The sequence below is a fragment of the Hemibagrus wyckioides genome, linkage group LG01 (assembly GCF_019097595.1).
Source record: "Hemibagrus wyckioides isolate EC202008001 linkage group LG01, SWU_Hwy_1.0, whole genome shotgun sequence".
In the NCBI taxonomy this organism is placed as follows: domain Eukaryota; kingdom Metazoa; phylum Chordata; class Actinopteri; order Siluriformes; family Bagridae; genus Hemibagrus; species Hemibagrus wyckioides.
The window spans coordinates 15655558-15678097 of NC_080710.1; the positions used below are offsets into that span (position 1 = coordinate 15655558).

General features: G+C 36.8%; 2 protein-coding genes across 2 annotated transcripts; both read right to left on the reverse strand.

Annotated features, from left to right (window-relative positions):
- Positions 1-136: 136 nt before the first annotated feature.
- Positions 137-13584, reverse strand: si:dkey-17m8.1 (C-Jun-amino-terminal kinase-interacting protein 4). Its single transcript, XM_058391934.1, has 28 exons — positions 13462-13584; positions 11395-11886; positions 10821-11015; positions 10560-10680; positions 9743-9813; positions 9585-9652; positions 9222-9276; positions 8965-9125; positions 8294-8526; positions 8119-8176; positions 7671-7823; positions 6877-6916; positions 6464-6591; positions 6206-6259; positions 5656-5823; positions 5358-5484; positions 5114-5197; positions 4146-4193; positions 3705-3846; positions 3539-3581; positions 3379-3459; positions 3233-3300; positions 2984-3132; positions 2718-2889; positions 2024-2137; positions 1836-1931; positions 1617-1709; positions 137-1157 (listed from the first exon to the last, which is right to left on the reverse strand). The coding sequence occupies exons 2-28, from the start codon at positions 11491-11493 to the stop codon at positions 1048-1050; spliced, it is 2931 nt and encodes a 976-aa protein (XP_058247917.1). The 5' UTR covers positions 11494-11886; positions 13462-13584; the 3' UTR covers positions 137-1047.
- A 1477-nt stretch (positions 13585-15061) lies between these two features.
- msmp2 (microseminoprotein, prostate associated 2) lies at positions 15062-16354 on the reverse strand. Its single transcript, XM_058396134.1, has 3 exons — positions 16240-16354; positions 15870-15978; positions 15062-15335 (listed from the first exon to the last, which is right to left on the reverse strand). The coding sequence occupies exons 1-3, from the start codon at positions 16352-16354 to the stop codon at positions 15170-15172; spliced, it is 390 nt and encodes a 129-aa protein (XP_058252117.1). The 3' UTR covers positions 15062-15169.
- Positions 16355-22540: the final 6186 nt, after the last annotated feature.

Below are 22540 nucleotides of genomic sequence, written 5' to 3' on the forward strand. Positions count from 1 at the left end.
ATTCAGCATTTTTTTTACTCTGTTTTTGTTTTGTGCTTGGGCTACATGATGATTTAGCTGTATTGTAAATGCAGTTTTTTTTTTTAAATATTAGAATTTAACTACAAAGGGTGTTTTGTATTTTTAATAAATAATATTTGTATTTAAAAAAGTAAATTAAACTTTAATAATACAGGTTGAGGTGTGTTCACATAAACATAAATCAGCGAGTATTTCCAGTTCTCAATAATTAATGTTCAAGTGTAGACATGTTCTTTTAAATACAAACCTCCCAGTAACGTATACATTGTCACATTCTGAATACTGAAAATCGCATGCGAATAACTTAAGGCAAATTTCACATCTCTCTAAAGGAATACTAACAGCGTTCCAAGTATAAAAATATTTTCATCAACCTGGGGTACATTTCCTAATTTTACTGCATTTAACAGACCTCACATTAAAATCATTCACACAGTACATCAACATGGGCTAGTTATTAAATTACACTCTGCAAACGAGGCATAATGATGGCGGCTGTATTGACCTCTGTTTGCTGTGACTCGTCGTTTTCTCATAGTTTGATAATTGTAGCTAGACCTGCTGAGAAATTAATTAAAAACATCCTTTTACAGAGGATGATGTGATTTTCAAGTATGGATGACATGATCTGTCTGACTGTTCAGTCATTTTTGCAGCCATTCACCATGATAGGAAACAAAACATCAGCAAAAAAAATAAATGCACAGCAACTATCAAACAGTTGGCTAAAGTTGAGTGATAAACTGTAAACGAAAATCAAGACTGCACTGCAACATTTATCCGCACACAATATGACAGAATTGAATCTCTTACTCTCTTTGCTGGGTCATCCATTCCGAGTGCTATATAAAGTAATACACGTCTGTCATCACTTAATACCATTCCTTGCTCTTTTAAAGGCAATTACTTGGAGAAGGGGCAGACATACAAGTGCACAGCAAGGCAAACATGTAAAGCGTGTGTATTAATAAACAAACATAAATAAACAAACGATAAATACATATAAGCATACAGACGGAATTACTGTCAAAGTGAGGAGCTAGGAACTGACTGAGTCGGGCTCTGCCAGATGATCACGTGACTTCGTTCTGATCTCTGTGGGACATTCTCACCAAGTCCATCACTAACTTCATCACCTGTAAAAGTGGAAACAAAGATCACATTTATTATTTATATATTACTTATTACTACTTTATATGCAGTGTTACTAGATATTGGTAACATTAACCTTACAGCCTAAAACCTAAACTGGAAACTTAAATATTCATTTATTCCACAGTACAGCCGAATACTCAGATTTGATTGATCAGAAGGTGTTGATTCATATTCAACACACTGCTGCTATCAGTGACTGGATTTCTCCATTACTATAGATGGAGTAAAATACAGGCAAATATCACAAGAGACCCTGCTTAAAAAGAAATAATGAATTTTGACTATGAAAATTTACTTCATGAACATATTAAATTGCAATCCAATTACTGGCTAGAACAATCTGTGTAACTACTTTGTAATACAAATGAATGACTTAAGGAGGTTGAATACTTTTGCAAGGCACTGTAGGAACATTTGAGAAACAATTGTTTGTGACTCACCAATACGGAAATTAATGTAGCCTTCACCACCACTGAGGATGAGATGAGAGGTAGAGGCAGCACCATCTGCTGAAACAGAAGAACCACGACAGCCTGGAAATAGAGCGCATAAAGAAAAAGAGGTCAGGCTGAGAAGTTTGCACAAGTTCTACAACATAAAATATAAAACATGGCATTTAATATTTATGGAAACAATACTGATTTTTGAGCAGGTGTCACCTGGAGCCGAGATGATGAATTTAACTGCTTGACGGTGGCCATGAAAGCACAGCTGAGCTAAAGCCAAAGTGCAATATGGGATAGAGGACTCAGAACCTGCAAAATAATACAAAAAGAGAATGTCAAGCAAATTCATAAACATATTTAAAACTTATTCTTAAACAGCTACGAAAGATGAAAGAACTCACTGAGTGACAATGGGATGGAGAAAACTGCACCACTTCCTGTGCCCACCCAGAGTCTCCCACTGACCACAGACAGAGCAGAGACCTGAAGAGGTGAAAGGGACAGGAATGCATTGCCTGGAGGGAGGAAAACCAATATGAATATTTTTTATCATCTGCAAAAAAACTTTTTTTTCCCCCCAAATACATGGTTCCAGTTAGGTAAACCAGTCAGAAATAACAAGACAGGATTTTAGCCGTTCATCAAGTTTTTGGATATATGTGTCATAATGAGAGAGCCATAAACCTAAAACATTTACTTCATAAACTTCACAAAAATGAGGTGTCTAATATCAGTGATGCACATACACCATCTATTACACTGTAAAGATGACTGGGAAAAGGGAAATTTATAAAAGGAAATATTGCACAGCTGACTAAAGAACAACAATTCACCAGTTCGTCAAATGCTGTGACTGACATTTAACTCCACTGATAAGACTACTGTTATGTATAATGTGCAAAGTGATTCCACCTTTTCCATTTAACATGTCATATTGTTATTTTTGAAGCTATTTTAGTTACTACATATTTAAAAAGCTGTAAATCAAATCAGTAACTGAACCATAGCTATTGCTTTTAAACAACTGGTCTTTCAGTGAAGTCAGAATGAAATCTTTAAATGCTATTATTATGAATTCCTAACTTGAGAACTTGCCTAAAGCTTTGTTTATCATTGATGAAACATCAACCTCCTGTAGTGGTCTTCCAGTTGTCCAATCAAAGAGCCTAAGGGTGGGATCCAGCCGGCAGGAAGCCCAAACTCCACTTCCTGCTGCGCACAGGAAGCGAACCTGCTGTTCGCTTCGATGTGACACTGTGAATGATTTCTGCATGGTCAGAAAGAGAAGGAAAACATCTATTGTAAATGTCAAGTTCATGCTGAGATTTAGTTGCATGACAAAGCTTCCAGTCTCTACGTACCATCACTTTCCTGTTTTGAACATCAATCATCAAAACTTTGTTCCAGTATCCCACCCAGAGACTGCCGTTCTTTGCTAAGCAACAGCGAATAGGCTGCAGAGGAGTTATGCCCAGTGACAATACTTCATGAGAGTGAAGATTCCATCCACCTTAGAAAAGCAAAAACACACTCATGTTTTACATCATCCTAGGTTCCAAACCAAGCCAGAAGTGTAAATGCATTAACACTGAACAAGATAGGAGACACACCAGCACTGTAGCTGAAAAAGGCGAGCATTCCATTTCCTAATCCAGCAATCACCTGATCTGGTGAGAATCTAGAAGAAAAAAAAAGTGGTTAGAAATAATTGTCCAATTGTCGCATAAAATGTAAAATCAGAAGAGCAAAAACTCACGTAAGAGAATGCACCCCCTCTGAGAGACTGACTGACTGCATACAGCGCCTCCTAGAGCCAGAGGCTGGATGAACAAGCACCCTGATTGACAAAAAGTGGATTAAAACAGTAGTACAGAATTTGAATCATTTCAAAATGAATAAGAAACACATCTTCATACCCTCCATCCTGTGTTCCAATCCACACAGTCCCAGATGTTTCTCCTAAAGCAAGAGACGAGTAAGAGGTGAGCAACAAACAATAACCGCCAGCACAGAGGACACAGACATAAGCAGTTCTTAAACTAAGCAGGAACTATTTTAAGCATGCTCAATGGCTGAACTGACCAGTAGGGGGCACAGCACAAATGCACAGAGCTGGAGAGGTGGGTGGAAGGCTGAACTGATCCAGGATGGTATTGGACCGTGCTGGGTCAATAACTGTGACATCACTACTAGAGGCAGGTCCAGAGATTGCCCAGACTGAACACTGAGATTGGGAGAGGCATGGAATGTGTATGAGAATCAATGTCATGTCATGGCATGTAGAAAATGAGTGTTCAGTTAAAGGTGATATTAAGGCATAGATTATAAATGTTCCTCAGTAATATGCATCAAACTGAATATAAAAGAGGTGAGTCTAGATTTGTTTTTGCTTCTGCATAATTTGAGGCCTTGTTCATGTAGGAGCAGGTATGCAATTATCCATTTCTGTGTTTCCTCTATAATTATCCAACACAAAGTGAGCTGATCTTAAGCCAGTTGCAACACATCGAGATTTCAACGTACGTTCTGCTCCCCTGATACCTCTGGTGGGACTGCTACGGCACAGGTCAGCTACAATCAAGAAAAACAGGACTTTTACAACACATGCATCCAGGCAATGATCAAGCTATTTACTACTGAGCATTAACAAGTTCTGTCCAATGACCTTTCCAAAATACCAAACTGTTATTTGGTTGATAAGCAAGAGGATAACTGGTTATGGAAATTGTCAACTATTACCAAATGTAACATTTAATAACTGTCTAAAAATCGTATACAGTTATAAATGAAGCATTAGTTTGGGTACACTGGGCTTTAATTATATGACTGTTGATTAAAAATTAAAAAACAAAAACCTCACAAAGTGAACAAATATCAATAAATAAAATAAATACATATAAAATATGCATACAGTTAAAGCATAAAAACTCTCAAACCAACCCAATCCTGTAACTCAGTAACCACAAGGTAATCTTTTTGCCCTTTTAGCCTTTTAAATAACAAATAAGGGTTTTGTTTAAACTGTCTGCAGTTTGCTTTACCCGTGTGATACTAAGTAATGCAAAGAAGCCTATGAAAGCTTATATTCGACCAACTAATATATCATAGAGCCCTGATTAATATCACAGGAAATTAGATCCATAGATAAGCAGTTATCACACGCTAATTATTTAATGCTGACGTTTTTTTATTTTTATTTTCACTTCTAATTATTTGAATTAAAGAAGTTAAATACAGATTTAAGCAATCTGTTTTTAGACTGTGGTCCAAAAACTTCACTAGCATCTGGTATTCCCATAAAATCTTTATGCATCGAATGACTACTTTCACCCGATGCATTGTGAATACCTAAGCTGAAGTATTTTCAATGATCTAAACTATGAATTACATGAATTCTCACCAACACTCCTTCAAGGACATTTTTATAAAAGTGATAAACATACTGTATAATTGAAGAGGTACAGTGAAATGTAACTAGCTGTGAATCTGACCTTAGCAGAAGCATCTCTTTGGTCAAGCAATCGCAACTGTATGAGGACAGGCACGTCTTTAGGCTCCAAAAGTGGCTCATTGTTCTGGTCCATACAGGTACAAACAAACAGAATTTTGACAAAATCAGAAAATCTACAAACTGATTTAAGTGTTTCGAAGAAATGTCAATGACAGGAAAATGGGGAAGTATCGGAGCTTCACTATGCATGTGCTGATCAGGAGCACAGGCAAATGTGTGCATACCTCTGTGCCAGTGTGAGAAAGAGGCACGCTCCAGCCATGCACCTGTCTTTTCCCCAGATTCCCCCACACATGAGAGCGGATCTCCCGGTACAGCTCTCTCCTCCTCAGCCTGGGAGATACAGAGTCCCTGAGGAGATACGGAGAACACCAGTCACTTAAATTTGTAATTAAAAAAAAACTCTCTGTTGCATGGAGTTGTGCAAAATAAAGAAGCAGTTTTTATATATAATCTAAATGAATTAGTGATGTTGAACATCTGCATTCATAAACATGAGAAATGGACAAAAAGTTTACATACTCTGACTGGGTCACACTGACAGATAGCTTATGCGGTGATCCTACTGGTGAGGAAGTAGGAGGGGGGACAGGGGGGACAGTGAGGGCCAAAGCAGCTGGGGCAAAAGCAGCTGGAGCCAAAGCAGCTGGAACCAGCTGGTCCTTCGACAAACCAAGAAAACGGTTAAACCTGTGAAAGACAAGCAGATGTTCTACAAATTATTATTACATTATTTTTATTCATATGACCACCACCTATGGTTTTAACTGGTGTTTTAATAAAACTGGCTCAGGAACTGAATTATGTGAAATTTCCTCAAGCATAGTATGTGCAAAAGTCATGTGCAATAAGAATGCAAGACATTCTACTCTGAAAAAAATAATTGTTTTTATTTAAATGCATCAATCTATATATTTTTGTGTGTTCATTATTTGGTATCTATTTCAAATATTTTTTAGGATTGTCAACAATATTTCTTCTGTTTGTATTTAAAGCCAAAAACAAAATTCATTTTTCCTTTAAACATTGGAAACTGTAGACTTTGATAGTAGGAAAATAAAATGTTCCAAACCTCTTCCATACACTGCTCTTCCTGTCGTCTGGGATCTTTTCATTCTTGTTAACTCTTTAAGAGGAGAACAGCAAGTCAATTCATGTCAAAAATAAATCAGTTTATCCAATTGCTAAATATTAGAATACACTTATTGTCAAATATTTAAAGCATGAACTCAAGACTAATATTTAAATTTACACCTAGTGCAATATATTCAGCTGTCTGAATGAGCACAGGAGATGAATACATTAACATGGGAGAGGTAGTTGAACAGACCCATGAGCCTGAGCCCGCCGCAGAGCATCCTGTAGTTCAATCAACCGCTCTTTATATTGGTTCTTCTCCATGACCACACGAGCCATCTCTGAACGTGAAAACCGACGGTGAGAGGTAGACAAAGAAGCCTAGTTGGGGGAAAAAAATAGCAGTAGCTGGTATCTTGCATTCAGTTCGTACTAGGCACAAAGAAAGACATTAATAACAGCATAGTATGGCTCATAGTCATCCCTCTAAAAAGTTTCAAAGATCCTTTCATCCTATTTCAGCTCTACACCTGAACCAGGTGATCAAGGGTTACAGAAATTGGTTCTCCTTGCTTGGCCTTGTTTCGTAACAATACAATTTTGGTAACAATATGGGGATGAAGAATTTATTAGAAATGTTCAACATCAAAATGAACACAAACTTACATCATCCTCAGCTTGTGATGCTTTCAGGTCTTTGCGGAGCCTGACATGATAAAGACAGGAATGCAGAACATGGGGGAAGAAAAAAAATAAGGCATGCAGGGTTTTATTAGACCCAGCTGATATTTTTTTGCCCAATAACTTGGATTTCATGACTTTGAGCGCTTATTCTTCTTTATATAGACATAAATATACATATATATAAACAAATATGCACATATTCCCTAAATCATCCATATTTCATATGGACGTCTGGCATATATACTACAATATTTAATTAATATCTAAACAGGTCAGAAAAAGCAGGGAAGCTGAAAAAACGGGCAATGCTAATTGGGTAACTGACCTTAAGTACTTTGCAACTGACAGACACTTGAAAAACGACACTTTCTGTTAACAACTGCACTAAGTCTACCCGGGGTTTTCATTTCTCCTTTTTAAAATTTGTTTGAGTGCCACAACAATATGGCAACAATTTTTTACTATAGTACATGTACAAGTAAGTGTCAGAAAAGGCATGTTGAATCGTGTAATCTATGCATTTGTACTTTCATATGAGTGCATTGCCATAAACTAGTACCATACAAAGCATGCACAGGGCCCTAATAATACACACTATTACAATACTAGGATTATCGCTCCCAAAATAGTACCATGTTATGTTATTCTGACATTGAGCCCTTTAATATAAAGTCGTACTGTTACATAAGAACGGGTGCTGCATTTCAGAAAATAATCACAGAAAGAGGAAATGATGTTAACAAACCTGAGAACAGCACAAAAATCATACACTTTACCTTTTGATCTCTTCTTCCATTTCCTTGGTTTTGCTCTCCAGGCGGTTGATGGTTTCCTGACAGGAAGTGAGCTCCAAGTTCAGGGCAGACCTCTCATTTGTCAGTTCCTCTACACGAGCAATAAGAGCCTTACGAGCAGCATCTACCATCTCACTAAAACGAGAAAGAGAGAAAAAAAAGTAGCTGTATTGTGTGATTTAAAAACATAAAAACTCTTTACAGAACTGTCCTTAAAGCACTAATATGCATGCATTATTTTATCATATGATTCTCATTGTCAGTTACTCTAATGGTCCATGATATGTTAAATACTAATGGGGATATTTTAAAAAAACTGAAGCTCACAGCAATTATTTACTGTAGATTTCTTACTTTATCTTTCGGATCATCCTTACGTCTATGATTGTTCTGCAAAGTGCCTACTTAAAACAAGCAAACAAGCTCTTACTGGGTGTGTTTCAGTTCCTCATACTGTGATAGAATCTCTTCAAACTGGACTGTGCTGCCTGTATGAACACCACACAGAGAAAACAATCCCCACATGTCCTGGCTTGTGCAAATGTACATGTTGAAATTTCCATATAAATCCACCTTTAAACCAAACATGTATGCTTTACACTTACCTCTCACACTGACTCCATGGTCTACACTCTCCACGTATTCCTGACTGAGTTCTGAGAGCTCGGAAAACACAGAATCTGTGTTTCTCAACTCCCACTCCAAGCTGTCCAGGTCCTTTTCCTTGTCCCCTTTTTCATCTTCTTGATTACCTTCCTCTTCATCCTCACCTCTCTCCTCTGTAACCTCTTCTTCAAGGCTGCAGTTTGGCTCTCCACCTTCTGCTCGAACGGGGGTGCTGTACACACAAACAAACAAGTTAATGACCCCTTGGTCACAGCACAATTTTTTATATCCTAACTGTTGTATTGACAGAATAGACTTGTCATGAGTGATTCTAAATCCTAAATTAAAAACTATATCTGAATCACCAAATTAAATTACACTATTCAACAAAATATTCCACCCTATTTCTTCTTTTTCAGTAAGAAAGAAGACTTCTTTGAAGAATCAATATAATCAAGATTAGACACGTTGCTTCTGCTTAATAAGTAACCAGACTGCAGTTCATAGAAGGAAGGGTGTCTATTCCAGTAAAAATTATTAAGTGAACCAGAAATCAATCAAGCAGAAAAGAAGAACAGAAAGTGGGGCATAAGTATTAAATTAGAGAAAGAGAAAGAAGAACAACGTAAATAACGAACAAAATGAAGCCATAGCTAATTGCACATTGTACCTTGCTTCAACAAGGCCTTGCAGCGGGGCAAGCTCTGGAGTAGAGCTTATGATGTCACTGATGAATGAATTATTGATAGTTTCTGTTTTGACCACTTTAATGTCTGTGGAAGCTGAAGTTTCTGATACTTTAGGGTTGGAGTCTTCAGGTGTCACATCACGCTATATAGAGAGGGGGAAAACAAAAGATGTGTAAAAAACTATAGTGTAAATAGTTATGTTGCTTCAAGTTATTACGCAGTGTAAACCCAACATTACCTGGATGACTGCATTTTCTTCAGATGGCTCTGTACTTTTAGAGCGAATATGATTTCTACAACATAACACACAACACTCATAATACACACAAGGTAAAATGTTAATGTGAATTGTATGGAGCACTACATAAATCCCGAAGTATCAATAGGAAATTCTTTACTATTCCACAATGGTTGAAATTACAAAAAAAACTTGTTCATATAGTCATATAGCAATGTGTGATATCGGCAAACTGTTTAGTAACTTAGTAAATCACATACAAAATGAAGACGGAGATGAGACATGAGACAAGAGCAAAACATTCTTAGGAGGAAAAAGCTAGTCAGTAGTGCTAAATAGGCAAAGTAAGGCATTATAAAATACCTTAATGGAGAGCTTTCCCTCTCCAAATCCTTTTTCTTTTCCAGCAGATCCCGATATGTCAGGGCTAACTGGATACAGAGAGAGAGAGAGAGAGAGAGAGAGATGATGTGCTACCATGTACTCTTTGATAAATGTTAATGAAGAAGAAAGATACTGACCTTGCTATGTGTGTGTTTCAAAGTATTTAACTCTCTGGCCAGACTAGCTCTCTGCTCCTCCAAAGCCACAACTGAAGAAAACAGAACCACCTGATATTTAAAGAAGCTACAAGGAAAATTTGTTATGTAAAATGTGACAAATGAGATCATGTTTGCATTTAGAAATGCCAGCAGTGTGCTGAGAAAAAGGAAAAGCTTGATCATTCTAGCTTGAAATACAGCAATTCCACTAAAGGATTTAGCTGCTATTAAGAGCAATACATAGAATAAATTCAAGTCTCTGGGACAGAAACAGTAATGAAATTACTCAATTTAATTAGACAGTAATGTAGATTTGTATAAGAAAAGGGCAAAACTAAACTCTGCAGTGCTGGCCACCGAGTGACCAACAGAAAAAAAAGACTGCATGTTTAAATCCTGACAGTGCTATATACCATGTATTGCCATGAGGCTAAAAGAGAAAATTAGCAGTGTTCTCTGGAAGGGATAGAATTTACTCTATCCAACCGGGGGCATCTGGGAGCTTGTATGCTGAAGAGGGCAGTTATTGCTTTCCTCTGAGTGTTTTTCAGCTTCCCTGTGACATTGCAAGAGCAGCAGTTTGAAAAGATGCTACGGCTGGCTTCATTTATCTTCAAAGAAGCTTGTGCTAGCCTTCACCCTCTCTTGTTGGTAGCTGTTGTGTAATAGGGGAGAACTAGTTAGTGGGTAGTAATTGGCAAATCCACAAATTGGGAGGGGATAAAAACAAACAAACAACATACATTTGTGGGCCCTCTAGCACCAAAGAACAGTCACATGAGAATATTGAGCTTACCCTGGTCAGCTTGCTCTCTGGCTTTCTTTTCCAAATCTCTTTCTCTCTTCTCCCGCTCCTTGTCTCTTCCACGCATTGCCCTCCTCTCCTGCTCAAACTGATCATCTAGCTCCAAATAGCGCTGCAGAGACGAGAGTAAATTGACACACAAATGCATTAATTTAAAAATGTACACTATAAAATGTACAGTGCACAATATAGATAGAAAGCAAGTTAAATGGCAAAAAGATTTAACTCATTCAGGACAAATAATAAACTCACCTCCTGGCTCTCTCGACGCAAGGTTCTCTCTCTCTCATACCTCTCCAGCAACTCTGCTCTCTCTCCTTTCTCCCTCTCTACAGCCTCCTCACTCTCTCTCAGCTGAGCCCGACAGCTGGCGAGGCCTTCAAGGACCCACACCAGGATGGGCAGCAGTGATTCAACCACATCTGCTCCATGAGTCTCCACAACTGACTACACAGTAATAAGGTGCAGAAAAAAATAGCTTATATTCCAACATCAAACATAATGTGATGAGGAAAAAAGCAGAGTAAAAATAGTGGAGAACACAGTGTGCAGAGGACATAGCCTTTATTTACAGCATATGATGACTATATATGTTTTTTGTCTAGTGTGAGACTCTTATCTTTATGCACAGCCACTAGGACAGGAAAAGCAGTTCACTACATCAGGGACTTTTTAAAGGCACATCTCACTTCCTTTATCCTTCAGCAAAGCATTCATCTATGAAATGCTTTCGAAATTACAAGCTTTGGTTGTTAAATATTTCAGCCCTGTCTGGTATGTAACATGAATGTGTAAAAAGAGCAAGGTGTGCATTTTGATTAGTTACCTGGAGTTCAGAGTACAATTTTCCTGCCTCCTCACTTACAATGTCTGGGTCCAGCTCCAGGTCTCCCACCCCACTCAGAGCAGTTTCTCCAAAATCCATTTCTTTGGTGTTATTTTTGTTTTTGTCTCAGTCAATGTCTGATTCCAGTATTTCACTTTATCTCCCTACACAACTGCTTATTTTTCAAGAATTCCCTTCGCTCTTAGACTCAAGACAACTTAGATTGTCTTGGCCTCCACTTCAATCACCTCAACCTTTAACTGTGGCATGTAAGCAGAAGACAGTATGTCCACAAACACATATTTGTATTTGTAACTCTTTAGCTGACATAAATACCCAACTAACACGACTAGGAAATAAAGGTGCATTATGCTTTCACATGTTTCTACCTCATCTTATCTTATATGATAAATACATATAGGGTTTCACAACATTATATTATTATACTGAAACAGGCTTAACTAATGTCAGGGGGGGGTTTTGGTATCCATTCTGGAAAAGAGGAAGAAGATTATTTCCTTTAGTTATCATATCAACATTATAATTAGCTGTCTGCACAATATTGTTTAACATGCATAGCACAGTTTGTAAACAGAGGGCTTTATATGTGGGTATGGAAGAGTATAATATGCTTTATGTAGCCGTGACAAAGTGAGCATTCACTGTTTAACAACTTCATAGCCTCTAAATCAGTGGCTCTCACAGATGAGGGGAAACACAGATGCCAGATCTATTAATTTTATTTATTAAGTGAAGTAAGCTGGTTTGATTGCTTACTTAAACTGAATGGCTTTAACTCACACCTCATTATATAAGCAGGACTATGAATAATGAAAACTTGAAAATACAGTAATAATAATAATAATAATAATAATCTATGTGGTTCAATTTAAAAAAAGCCAAAATATTATACGCTATAATCCAACTATAAACATATTCAGAACTTCCACAGATCAGGCATAACATTACGAGCACTGAGAGGTGAAGTGAATAAAACTGATTATCTCCTCATCATGGCACCTGTTAGTGGGTGGGATATATTAGGCAGCAAGTGAACATTTTGTCCTCAAAGTTGATGTGTTAGAAGCAGGAAAAATGGGCAAGCGTAAGGATTTGTGCGAGTTTGATGAACGGCCAAATTGTGATGGTTAGACGACTGGATCATCTCCAAAACTGCAGCTCTTGTGGGGTGTTCCCGGTCTGCAGTGGTCAGTATCTATCAAAAGTGGTCCAAGGAAGGAACAGTGGTGAACCAGTGACAGGGTCATGGGCGGTCAAGGCTCATCGATGTACGTGGGGAGCGAAGGCTGGCCCGTGTGATCCAATCCAACAGACAAGCTACTGTTACTCAAACTGCTGAAGAAGTTAATGCTGGTTCTGACAGAAAGGTGTCAGAATACACAGTGCACGACGGGTCAGGGCTGTTTTTGGGAGCAAAAGGGGGACCAACACAATATTAGGCAGGTGGTCATAATGTTATGCCTGATCAGTGTATATCCATACTCATTGTATCTGCAAAAATTTGTACTGAGGAGATGAATTAAATTTATTTTTAAGGTTAAAAGGGTTTATAGCTGCAAGTTTGTGAACGTGTTCTTCTCTGATTAAGTAAATTACTTAAAAATAAACAAACAAACAAACAAACAAAGAGAAAAAAAACAATATTGCCAGATTGGGGTTAGGATACCAGAGAAAAGGTGTAGACAACATTAAGTAGCTTAACCTCTACTACTGCATGAATAAACACACCGAACACACGCTTTGTTGACAAGCCTTATGATTTTACCTTTTCTCAGGTAACAGCCACACCAACGAGTAAAAATATAAATGGCGGGTGGATTAAAGACCTCACACATTAATATATAATACATTACATTACATTACATAGAGAGTACATGATGTTGAGACAGGACAGGGCCTAAGTATATACCTTTCCCAGACAGGGGTATACTGACACAAGACACCTTGAAAACTCACCGTCTGTTTTTCCTCGCTTTTATTCAACCCATCGTTAACTAGAGATCGAAATGAACATACAAGTTAAAATAAACAGAAAGGCCAGCTCACCTGTAACTAACACTAAAACCCGGGTGTTGCGAGATCTCGGTCTTGGTAGATTTCCAGTGGTTAGCTTCTTGATATCGATATCAATTACTCTCAAGCAGGTTAGAGAAGAGGCGTGGACACGAAAGTAATAAGCGTGGCATTTGTCAGGTCGTAACCAATCATATTAAAGAGACCTGGCAGTGTAACCAATCGTGGATTAGAGAGGGCGGGAAGAGGCGCGACTTGTGGGAGGGGAAAAGGAGGAAAAACTTTTCCGAAACTTGAATATGTGCACGTGATGAGAAGCTGTCATGTGACGTGGGGCCAGGAAAAGTTAAAACCCCGCAAAGTGTTTCGCATTCCAAACACTATCTAGCAACATTAGATCAACGTTCAAAGGTCAGACATTGAACGTTACTTTCTAAACATGTTGTCGTGTCCCGAATTGACCTTTAAAATGTGTTCCGCTGCGAGCTACAACTACAGTGTCTTTCACTGGTATCAGGTTTCATCAGGTCGGAGACTACACCACGGGGAAACGCCACATGGTGGACTATTTACAGTCCAAATCTACACAAGTCATTAACGTTCATCTCTTAATAGTTGTCGATTATGAGAAAAACCCTGCTTAGGTGATGCAAACCACGAGTAACCAAGTGTTAGAGTGTAACGAAGCTGTATTATTAGCTATAATGCCTTGCAGTTACAGCATCAGCAAACACCCAGGTCACACCAAGACAAGGCAAACTCTATAACCATGAACACACAATTATTGGGGCTGAGGTGACTTCAGAATATGTCAACAGTTAGCAGGTGAAATGATTACTAACGTTTCTAAACACAGCGCCTGACCTACTTTTCTGGCTTCCAAACTGAAATAATACAGTACACATTAAACATACAGCTTAGTCAGATGAGTTATGAGCTGCCAAAACACAGGCTGAGCTTCTCAAAATGGTAGATCATCCTTACTATTATTTCTTCTTAAACACACCTCTACGAATTTTCAGAGGAATTTCTAGGACCGTTTCCTTCCTTCTAGGATTTACAAGCTGGGAATTATGACCTACCAGTGTGTCCAGCCTGCCCTGGGTTTTGGAAGCTGGTCACAGTGATAGTAGATCATCCTTACTATCATTTCTTCTTAAACACAACTGTACATTGTAGCATTTTCAGAGGAATTTCTAGAACCGTTTCTTTCCTTCCAGGATTTACAAGCTGGGAATTATGACCTACTGGTGTGTCCAGCCTGCCCTGGGTTTTGGAAGCTGGTCAAACTAAGCTGGATTTTTCAGCAAGGAGCAGTGTTCATGCTCAAGTCCCAAATTAATTCATTTTAAATAATTTAAGTGCAATGAAACTATTTACAGTACAGTTTTTTTTTTAAATATTAAATGATTATTTTTACAGCAGTAATCACACAAAGACAACATATATGTGTATTGATGACATTTATTAACTGAATACAGATAGGACATGGAACAAGAACAAATGAAAAAAAATCTGAATCTGGGTATAAATCACAAAAAATAAATGAAGAGTTCTAATTATTTAGCATTATTATTAGTATTAATTGATGAGATATTTAGTAAAAATCACTTAATCAGATATTTGCCCCAGATATGTACATATGTTACAGGAATTTAACACACTCTACTCATCAGATTCCTGCATTTGAACAAATTGCACACAAAAAAACATTAACTATAAAGATATTAAAGATAATTAACTAAAATATTGGGTCGTTGTCAGATTTCCAAGTGTCTGGACGTTTCCCCCATTTCCCATAGAAGCAGGGAAGCTTATGATTAGCCTTCATCACTACTACGCTGAGACATGAATCAGGCTTCTTAATGACCTCACACCAGTCTGGATAATCCACTGGCTGCAGATTGCTGTTTAGGGAAGAAGTAATACAATGATGAGTGTTTATGAACTTGATTACAAAAAGATGCTGAATTTCCATATTTATAAACTCTGTTTTTAAACACTTTACATAAAATCTCAGTCTTGTACATATAATATTATGTGGAACGCTTGATCTGTAGCTACTTGATGTTGTGCATTGTGCTGCTGCCACATGTTTGACCTAATAAAATGGATATGGAGCGTTGCTTGCACTCAAGTAATTGCAGCTCATAATAAATTGCAAAATTATGCAGCATAAAAACAATTAAGCGATTGTTTTTTACACGTATAAAGGTTTGCACACATTAAATGAATACTAAAATTCACTAATTCATGTAATTCCAAATAAATATAATGCTGCATATTTATTATTATACATGTGCTATATTTCTTTTATTGAATGCTTGATAGTCTTGCATTGGACTATTATCATTAGTTACAGTTTGTTTATACTAACTGAGATTTGATGCATTTAGCATATTATAGGCCATTTTGAAGGAAATGAGATTGGAAACACTTACTGATCACAGCAACCTACTCCGAAGGGTTCCATGCACACACAGTGGTAGCAGTCATTAGTAATCCAGCTGTCACCAATACCAAAGACCTGTCCCTGATATTCACAGCTCCCTATGTAGCAATACATAATGGTCATTCCTTGATAAATATTTATGTTAGGTTTTTAAAGCAAGCGACACATTCATATCAATCAATTAAAAAAAATTGTAAAAGCACATCATGCACAAATTTAATTTAATAAATAAATAATATCACAAAAATACATGATCTAGTTGCACTAGGCAAAATATAGTTTGTGATATTTGTGATAGTTAAAGTACTATATAAAGTACAACACAGTAGTCTACACATTTTATTCATACAGAAACATACCTTTAGTGTTGAAGGTACATTCTCCATTGCTGTAGACTGCTAAAGATGGAGCAGCTGTACTCAGAAGACACACAGCCACCAACAGCGCACATGCAGCAACATCAATGGCACCCATCTGCAAAACAGTGGCCTATGTGATCTGGCTTTGCACATAAATGAAACATCATCTTCATTTAGTCATATATGCATTACTTAGCATTATCATTATATTACACCATTTTAAAATCCCAGAAATACAATTAAGGTCTGATAATGATACACACCTTGAGGTGAACGTTTTTTGGTGAAACCTTCTACCTTCTATCCTTCTGCACTGTTTTTAAGGTCCCTCTGTGCCTTGCTCTGTCCGTTTTCTGATGGAGCTATGATGGTTTTGAGCTGTGACCTCTAGTATTTATACATTAGTGTGTGACCCTCCTTCTTTATGTTCACACACAAAGCTTTTCCTTTCATGCTTGCACAAAAGGCAAAGGCATAAACCTTAAGTCATTTTGTAATGTTAGTACAATAACACCATGTTTACACGCACATTTATTCCTTCTTGCTTGTAGTGATTGTGTGTCTCCAAACACAAGGAAGCAGAGCAGATCAGAGATGGGCAGTTAAAGATTAGAAAAAGTCTTCAGTTGTTTCATTAAACCTGTGGCTCAGGGTCTTGTTCATGGCTGAAAGGAGTGGAATCTTATGATGTGTTTTGCTGTTGTAATTTATCCACCTCAAAGTTTGATGTGTTTTTCTGCACACCATGATTGTAAAGAGTGCTTATTTGTGTTATTATAGGCTTCCTGTCAGCTCAGACCAATCTGGTCATTCTCCTCTGTTCGCTATAGGTTTCAGCCTGCAGATCATCTGCACACAGTATTTTTTTTCTGTGTGCAACAATCTGTGTTATCTCTAGAGATTTTGTCTGTGAAATTCCCAGGAGATCAGCAATTTCTGAAAAACTCAAACAGCCCACACCCATGCCACAGTTACATAGTTACACAGACTTTTTTCTGCAATTTGGTGTCTGATGCGAATATTAACTGAAACTCTTGACATGTACATCGATCAGTCATAACATGACCACCTGCCTATTGTGTTGGTCTCCCTTTTGCTGCCAGAACACAACAAACTGCAATGCACTGTGTATTCTGAAGGAATTTTTTTAGCAACAGTAGCTCGTCTGTTGAATCGGATCACACGGGCCAGCCTTCGCTCCCTACGTGCATCAGCCATGAGCCTTGGCCACCAATGACCCTGTTCACCGGTTCGCCACTGTTCCTTCCTTGAACCACTTTTGATAGATACTGACCACTGTAGACTGGGAACACCCCACAAGAGCTGCAGTTTTGGAGAAGCTCTGATCCATTTGTTTAGCCATCAGTTTGGTCCTAGTCAAATTCGCTCAAATCCTTACGGTTGTCCATATTTCCTGCTTCTACCACATCAGCATTGAGGACACAGTGACAGTAAGTGTATTCAGTATATATAATACACCTATTAGCCATACCATTAAAAGGACTAAGAGGTGAATAACATTGATTATCTTGTTGATGTGTAGGATGTATTACTGTAGGCAGCAAGTAAACAGTCAGTTAAAATTTGATGTGTTGTATAGTTTATATATAAATAATGTACAGTGAACAGTGTAATAATAATACTAAAACAACAACAATAATAATAATAGTAATGATAACAATAATAATAATAATATATGGATTAATCATATATGCTGTGTAATTATACTTTATCTGGATCATTATGCAACAATAGTAGAATTATTGCATGTCCATGTTAGATTTTCTATACTGACTATTGCACAAGTAAGTCTAATAGATATTTTAGCTCTTTAGGTAAAACCCAGAAAGCAGCAGTGAGATAATATGTTTACCAAGCTTATCTGACTGCCTTCAGTTTGTGTGCACTTCTTTTCTTTGAATTGCCCCCAATCCATTGAATGACTCTCTCTCTCTCTCTCTCTCTCTCTGTGTGTGTGTGTGTGTGTGTGTGATTTCCCTTTAATGAAACAAACTGGAATGGTCACATATTTTAATTTCATCAGGTCTGGGCAGAACCAAAAATAATTTCTTCTGTCTTAATCCAAAGCAAATGTGGATTTGGCTTTGGAATTAATTGTATTATCTCTCTATATCACATTTATTAGATTCATAGGCTAGTGAAAAAGGTTAAAATGTGAATGATAAATGACAACTGTTGTATTAATGCATTAATAACAGTGCTGGAGGTCTGATTAGAAGGAAAAGTCTATCTTTATAAGCATGATGGAATTCCAAGGTTAGTGTGGCTATGGGACAGGAGTTTGCTTACTGAGTCATACACTGTGTTAATCTCCATCCTTTCAGTACATGTACATTGCAATGACAAATAACAGAAGACATCAAATATACAACTGGGTGAACATTTGGAATACTGTTTACAGATGATGTATTTCGCACCATTTCGTTATAACCTAATGCAAGAAAAGATTTGTGAAGAGGTCTGTATGGAATGTGCACCTTCCCTTTAAACAAGCTCGTAAGTGTTCTCAGTTATTTATTTCTATAAATAAATGTAAATAGACATAAGAATATATGGAAATATACCAAACCCCTGCCTTTCGCCCAATGTATGCTGGGATAGGCTTCAGCAGATCCCCATGACCCTAATTAGGAATAAAGCGGGTATAGAAAAGGGATGGATGGATGGAAATATACCAAACCAAATCCTGTCTAAAATTCATCAGCTGAGAGTTTGGGTGTAAATTCACTGCACTCGTGACTAAAACCTCATGTTTTTTTCCCCCATTAGTGACCATATATTACAATATATCATTACATATATTTTTTTTTTCTAGAAAATATACTTTTATTGTTTTATTTGAGGGGTTGTATATTACCATACAACTAACACCTTCTCACCAAAACCGTATTGAATTAAAGTCTTTTACCTTTTTGTCTTGTATAGCTTTATTTAATCTTTTATTTTTCCATGTTCAGAACATAACAATGGACAATGTATACACAAGAAAAAGTTCAGTAAAATAATTATTTTTTGAAAAACATTTTATTTAAGTACTTTTTTTTAAGTCGTAAATGTCTGCATATTAGTTTGGTAAAACGTTTATTTACCATTTATTTACCTTTTATAATACTTTTTGTAAAGTAGTTTAAAGATGAACAGATACAGCTGGAAGAAAAGAGTATATGTATATAATTGTCTTTAGGACATTTAGTAATGCGACAGTACATCAGCACATCCAGGTCAATACTTTCTTGCTAGCACTAATCTAATATTTGTGATAGTACCGTACCTTCAGGTACAAAACTTTGAAGATGACAAAATGTTAAGATGAGCAGAGTTGTGCCAGGCTCTATAGGAATATGTCTGATATTTAGTTGATGTGATATGAGGAAAACAACCGAATATCAAACATATCACATAGCCCCAGGCCTGCTGCTGATGAGCCAGGTACCTGCAAACAAAACATGGCGCTTCAAAAGGATGTGATGGAATCACTGTTTACTGAGAATATAGGGAGATAATTAAGGGGATAAACAAGAAAAAAAAGACTAGAGGATGGGTAAAATCAGATAAGAGAAATACACAAAGAACAAGAATAATCCCTTATGTACACTACGTACACAATACAACAATAAAACCACTGTTAAAGCCCAATATACATCACACCAATTAGAGCAAAATGCTAGCAACAACAGCAGAAGTCAAAACATTACACAAATCATCATGTATGTGATACAGTGTCAGTAAACACAATCATTAATCACACAGTTACAAAACTTACCATGCGGTGAAGAAGCCTTGTCTACATCCTTATTAGCACTAAAGCAACTGCGTAACACACACATACATAAATGAAACATCTAATCCATATAATGTGGTGTGTAGTGCATAAGAAAATCTATGTGAGTGTGTGAATAGTATCACTCTGATGGGCATATATATATATGTGTGTGTGTGTGTGTCCCTGGCAGAGGTTTTGCAGACCACACATACATGGGTTAATTAGTAGCATATTGATTAGCGTGCCTGCGGCTCTTCCTCCTGCATTAGGCTGATCAATAAATGTGATTTCACACACATGCACAGGAAGAGGGCGAACAGTCATGTCAGTCACTCCAGGCACAAAATTCCCTTATCAATATCACAATGATCAGATCCATTCCACACCGCTGTCCCAATGAGCATTACATCCATTACAACTGCCAAACTGACTGTTGATGAAATTTTTTAACCAATCATTATTAGCACATATCACTGGACTACTAGACAACATCATTATGTTTTTTGGGAATTTAATTTTCAACAGAATAGATTCAATAGATTTTGCAGACATTGGGAAAAAATGATTTGTTTACTTGTTTGTTTATTGAGTTTGTGATTTCTGCTGAATTCATAAAATTCCTGGATTTCTGGATTCTTTTCGTCACTTTTACTCTGTATACTTTTACTATCCACTGTATTCTTTTCAAAGAGTGATATGTATATAATATCATTTTTGCCATTTTTTGGATATTCTTCCCAAGAATTAACAAATGCTTAAACAATGCACCATTAATTAGTAATTACATTAAGTAATTAATTAAAAATGTTTAAAAATACTTAAGTAAAAATTGTTCTTCAAAAAACGTATTTATTTTATTGAACAGTTTCTTGTGTATACATTGTGCATTGTTATGTTCTGAACATGAAAGAATAAAAGATCAAATAAAGCTATATGAGACAAAAAGTTTAATCCAACACAGTTTTGGTGAGAAGGTGAGAAGATCTTAGATGCATGGTAACATACAACCCCATTAATTAGTAATTACACACACACGTGTGTGAGTGTGTGTGTGTATTGGCTATTAATTAATGGTGCAATGTTTAAGCATTTGTTAATATATAGTTTATAGTTTAAAAATACATTATTTCGGTCCAATAAGACAGGGCACATCATTTCTTTCTTTCTCTATGTGAGCTTCCTCTCTTGACTTTATGGAGAAATGAACAATTTCCATTTTGTGACTCTCCCTGTTATTGTTGTTCCTTTTATTTATACAATTCTTTTTATGTTAATTGTTTCATTATTCATCTTCCTTATTTTATTTCCTATTATTTTTGCTTCGCTTATAATTCGACCAAAAGGTCATGAACGAATAAAGTCCTAAAACAAGCAGGTTTATCGCCAGCGGGCCTGATACCAAATAAAATACTTGATTTTATAGGATAGCTTCCTGTCCTGCCAAACTTGTGCCCTTAACCACATAAAGAATGAACAAGAGACAGATTTTGTGCTCTATACTTTCATTACAATGCAATTAAAATTCATTACAATAAAAAAACAGTAGTTAGTGAAGAATCATATTCATGTGAAAAACAAACTTCTCTGTCATTCATATTTTATTTCAGGTTCTGTTTACTAGGCTAAAATATATTAAATGTTTTATTATGTATTATGTGTCTGCTAAATTAATGTGCTAATTATTGTACTGTAAATACAATCAGAATTAATGATCTGTATGTGCTGCAAGGTCACACATCAAAGTGAATCTCAGGGAAAATTGCAGGTGTAAGTTTAGAGTTCTATCGGTTTCTTCCTCCTCCCTCTGCTGTGGTTATTGTCCAGAGTCCTGCTGAACAGAGTGACCTTCTGAGTGAGCTGAGGCAGAAGAGGGTGCCACTAATTGCACGGCTTAATTGTGAGCCTGGGGGCAGCATTGTCATTGGTGGAGTGGGACAGGAATATAGGGAGTGCAAACACATGCTCACTCAATAAAGTTCACATGTTCAGACAAAATCAACTTTCATTTCAGCTTTCTGTCATTATACCTCGAGCGAGAATGACACAGTAAACATCCACACAGACTGTGATGCTTCAGATGTAATAAACAGACCTCAGAGATTGTTAAAAGCTTAGAAGAAAACAAAAAGCTTGTTCTTTAGTAATATGACCCATATGTGTTTATAATTTGATTCACTTACTGACCACTAATTATAAATAAAACACTCTTATTTAGCTATTTGACTGATTCAGTGTTTAAAACAAAGGCATGCACAGATGTGTAACACAATTAATACAGATAATTCTAAAAGAAATATGAGATTTGATTAGATTTTTTTTAACAAACTGTGCATTGAAATGTATGTCACAGTGGTGGTGCACCTATTAATAGGTTCTAGTAAAAGTAAATATAATGCAAACCATTAAATCCTCTATTTATGGTGCATAATTGCTCCTTAAGAACCTTGTTGTATTTTTAAGTGTACATTTTCATTGTTTGTGCCTTATGACAGGATAAATTTGAGACAGGAATGAACT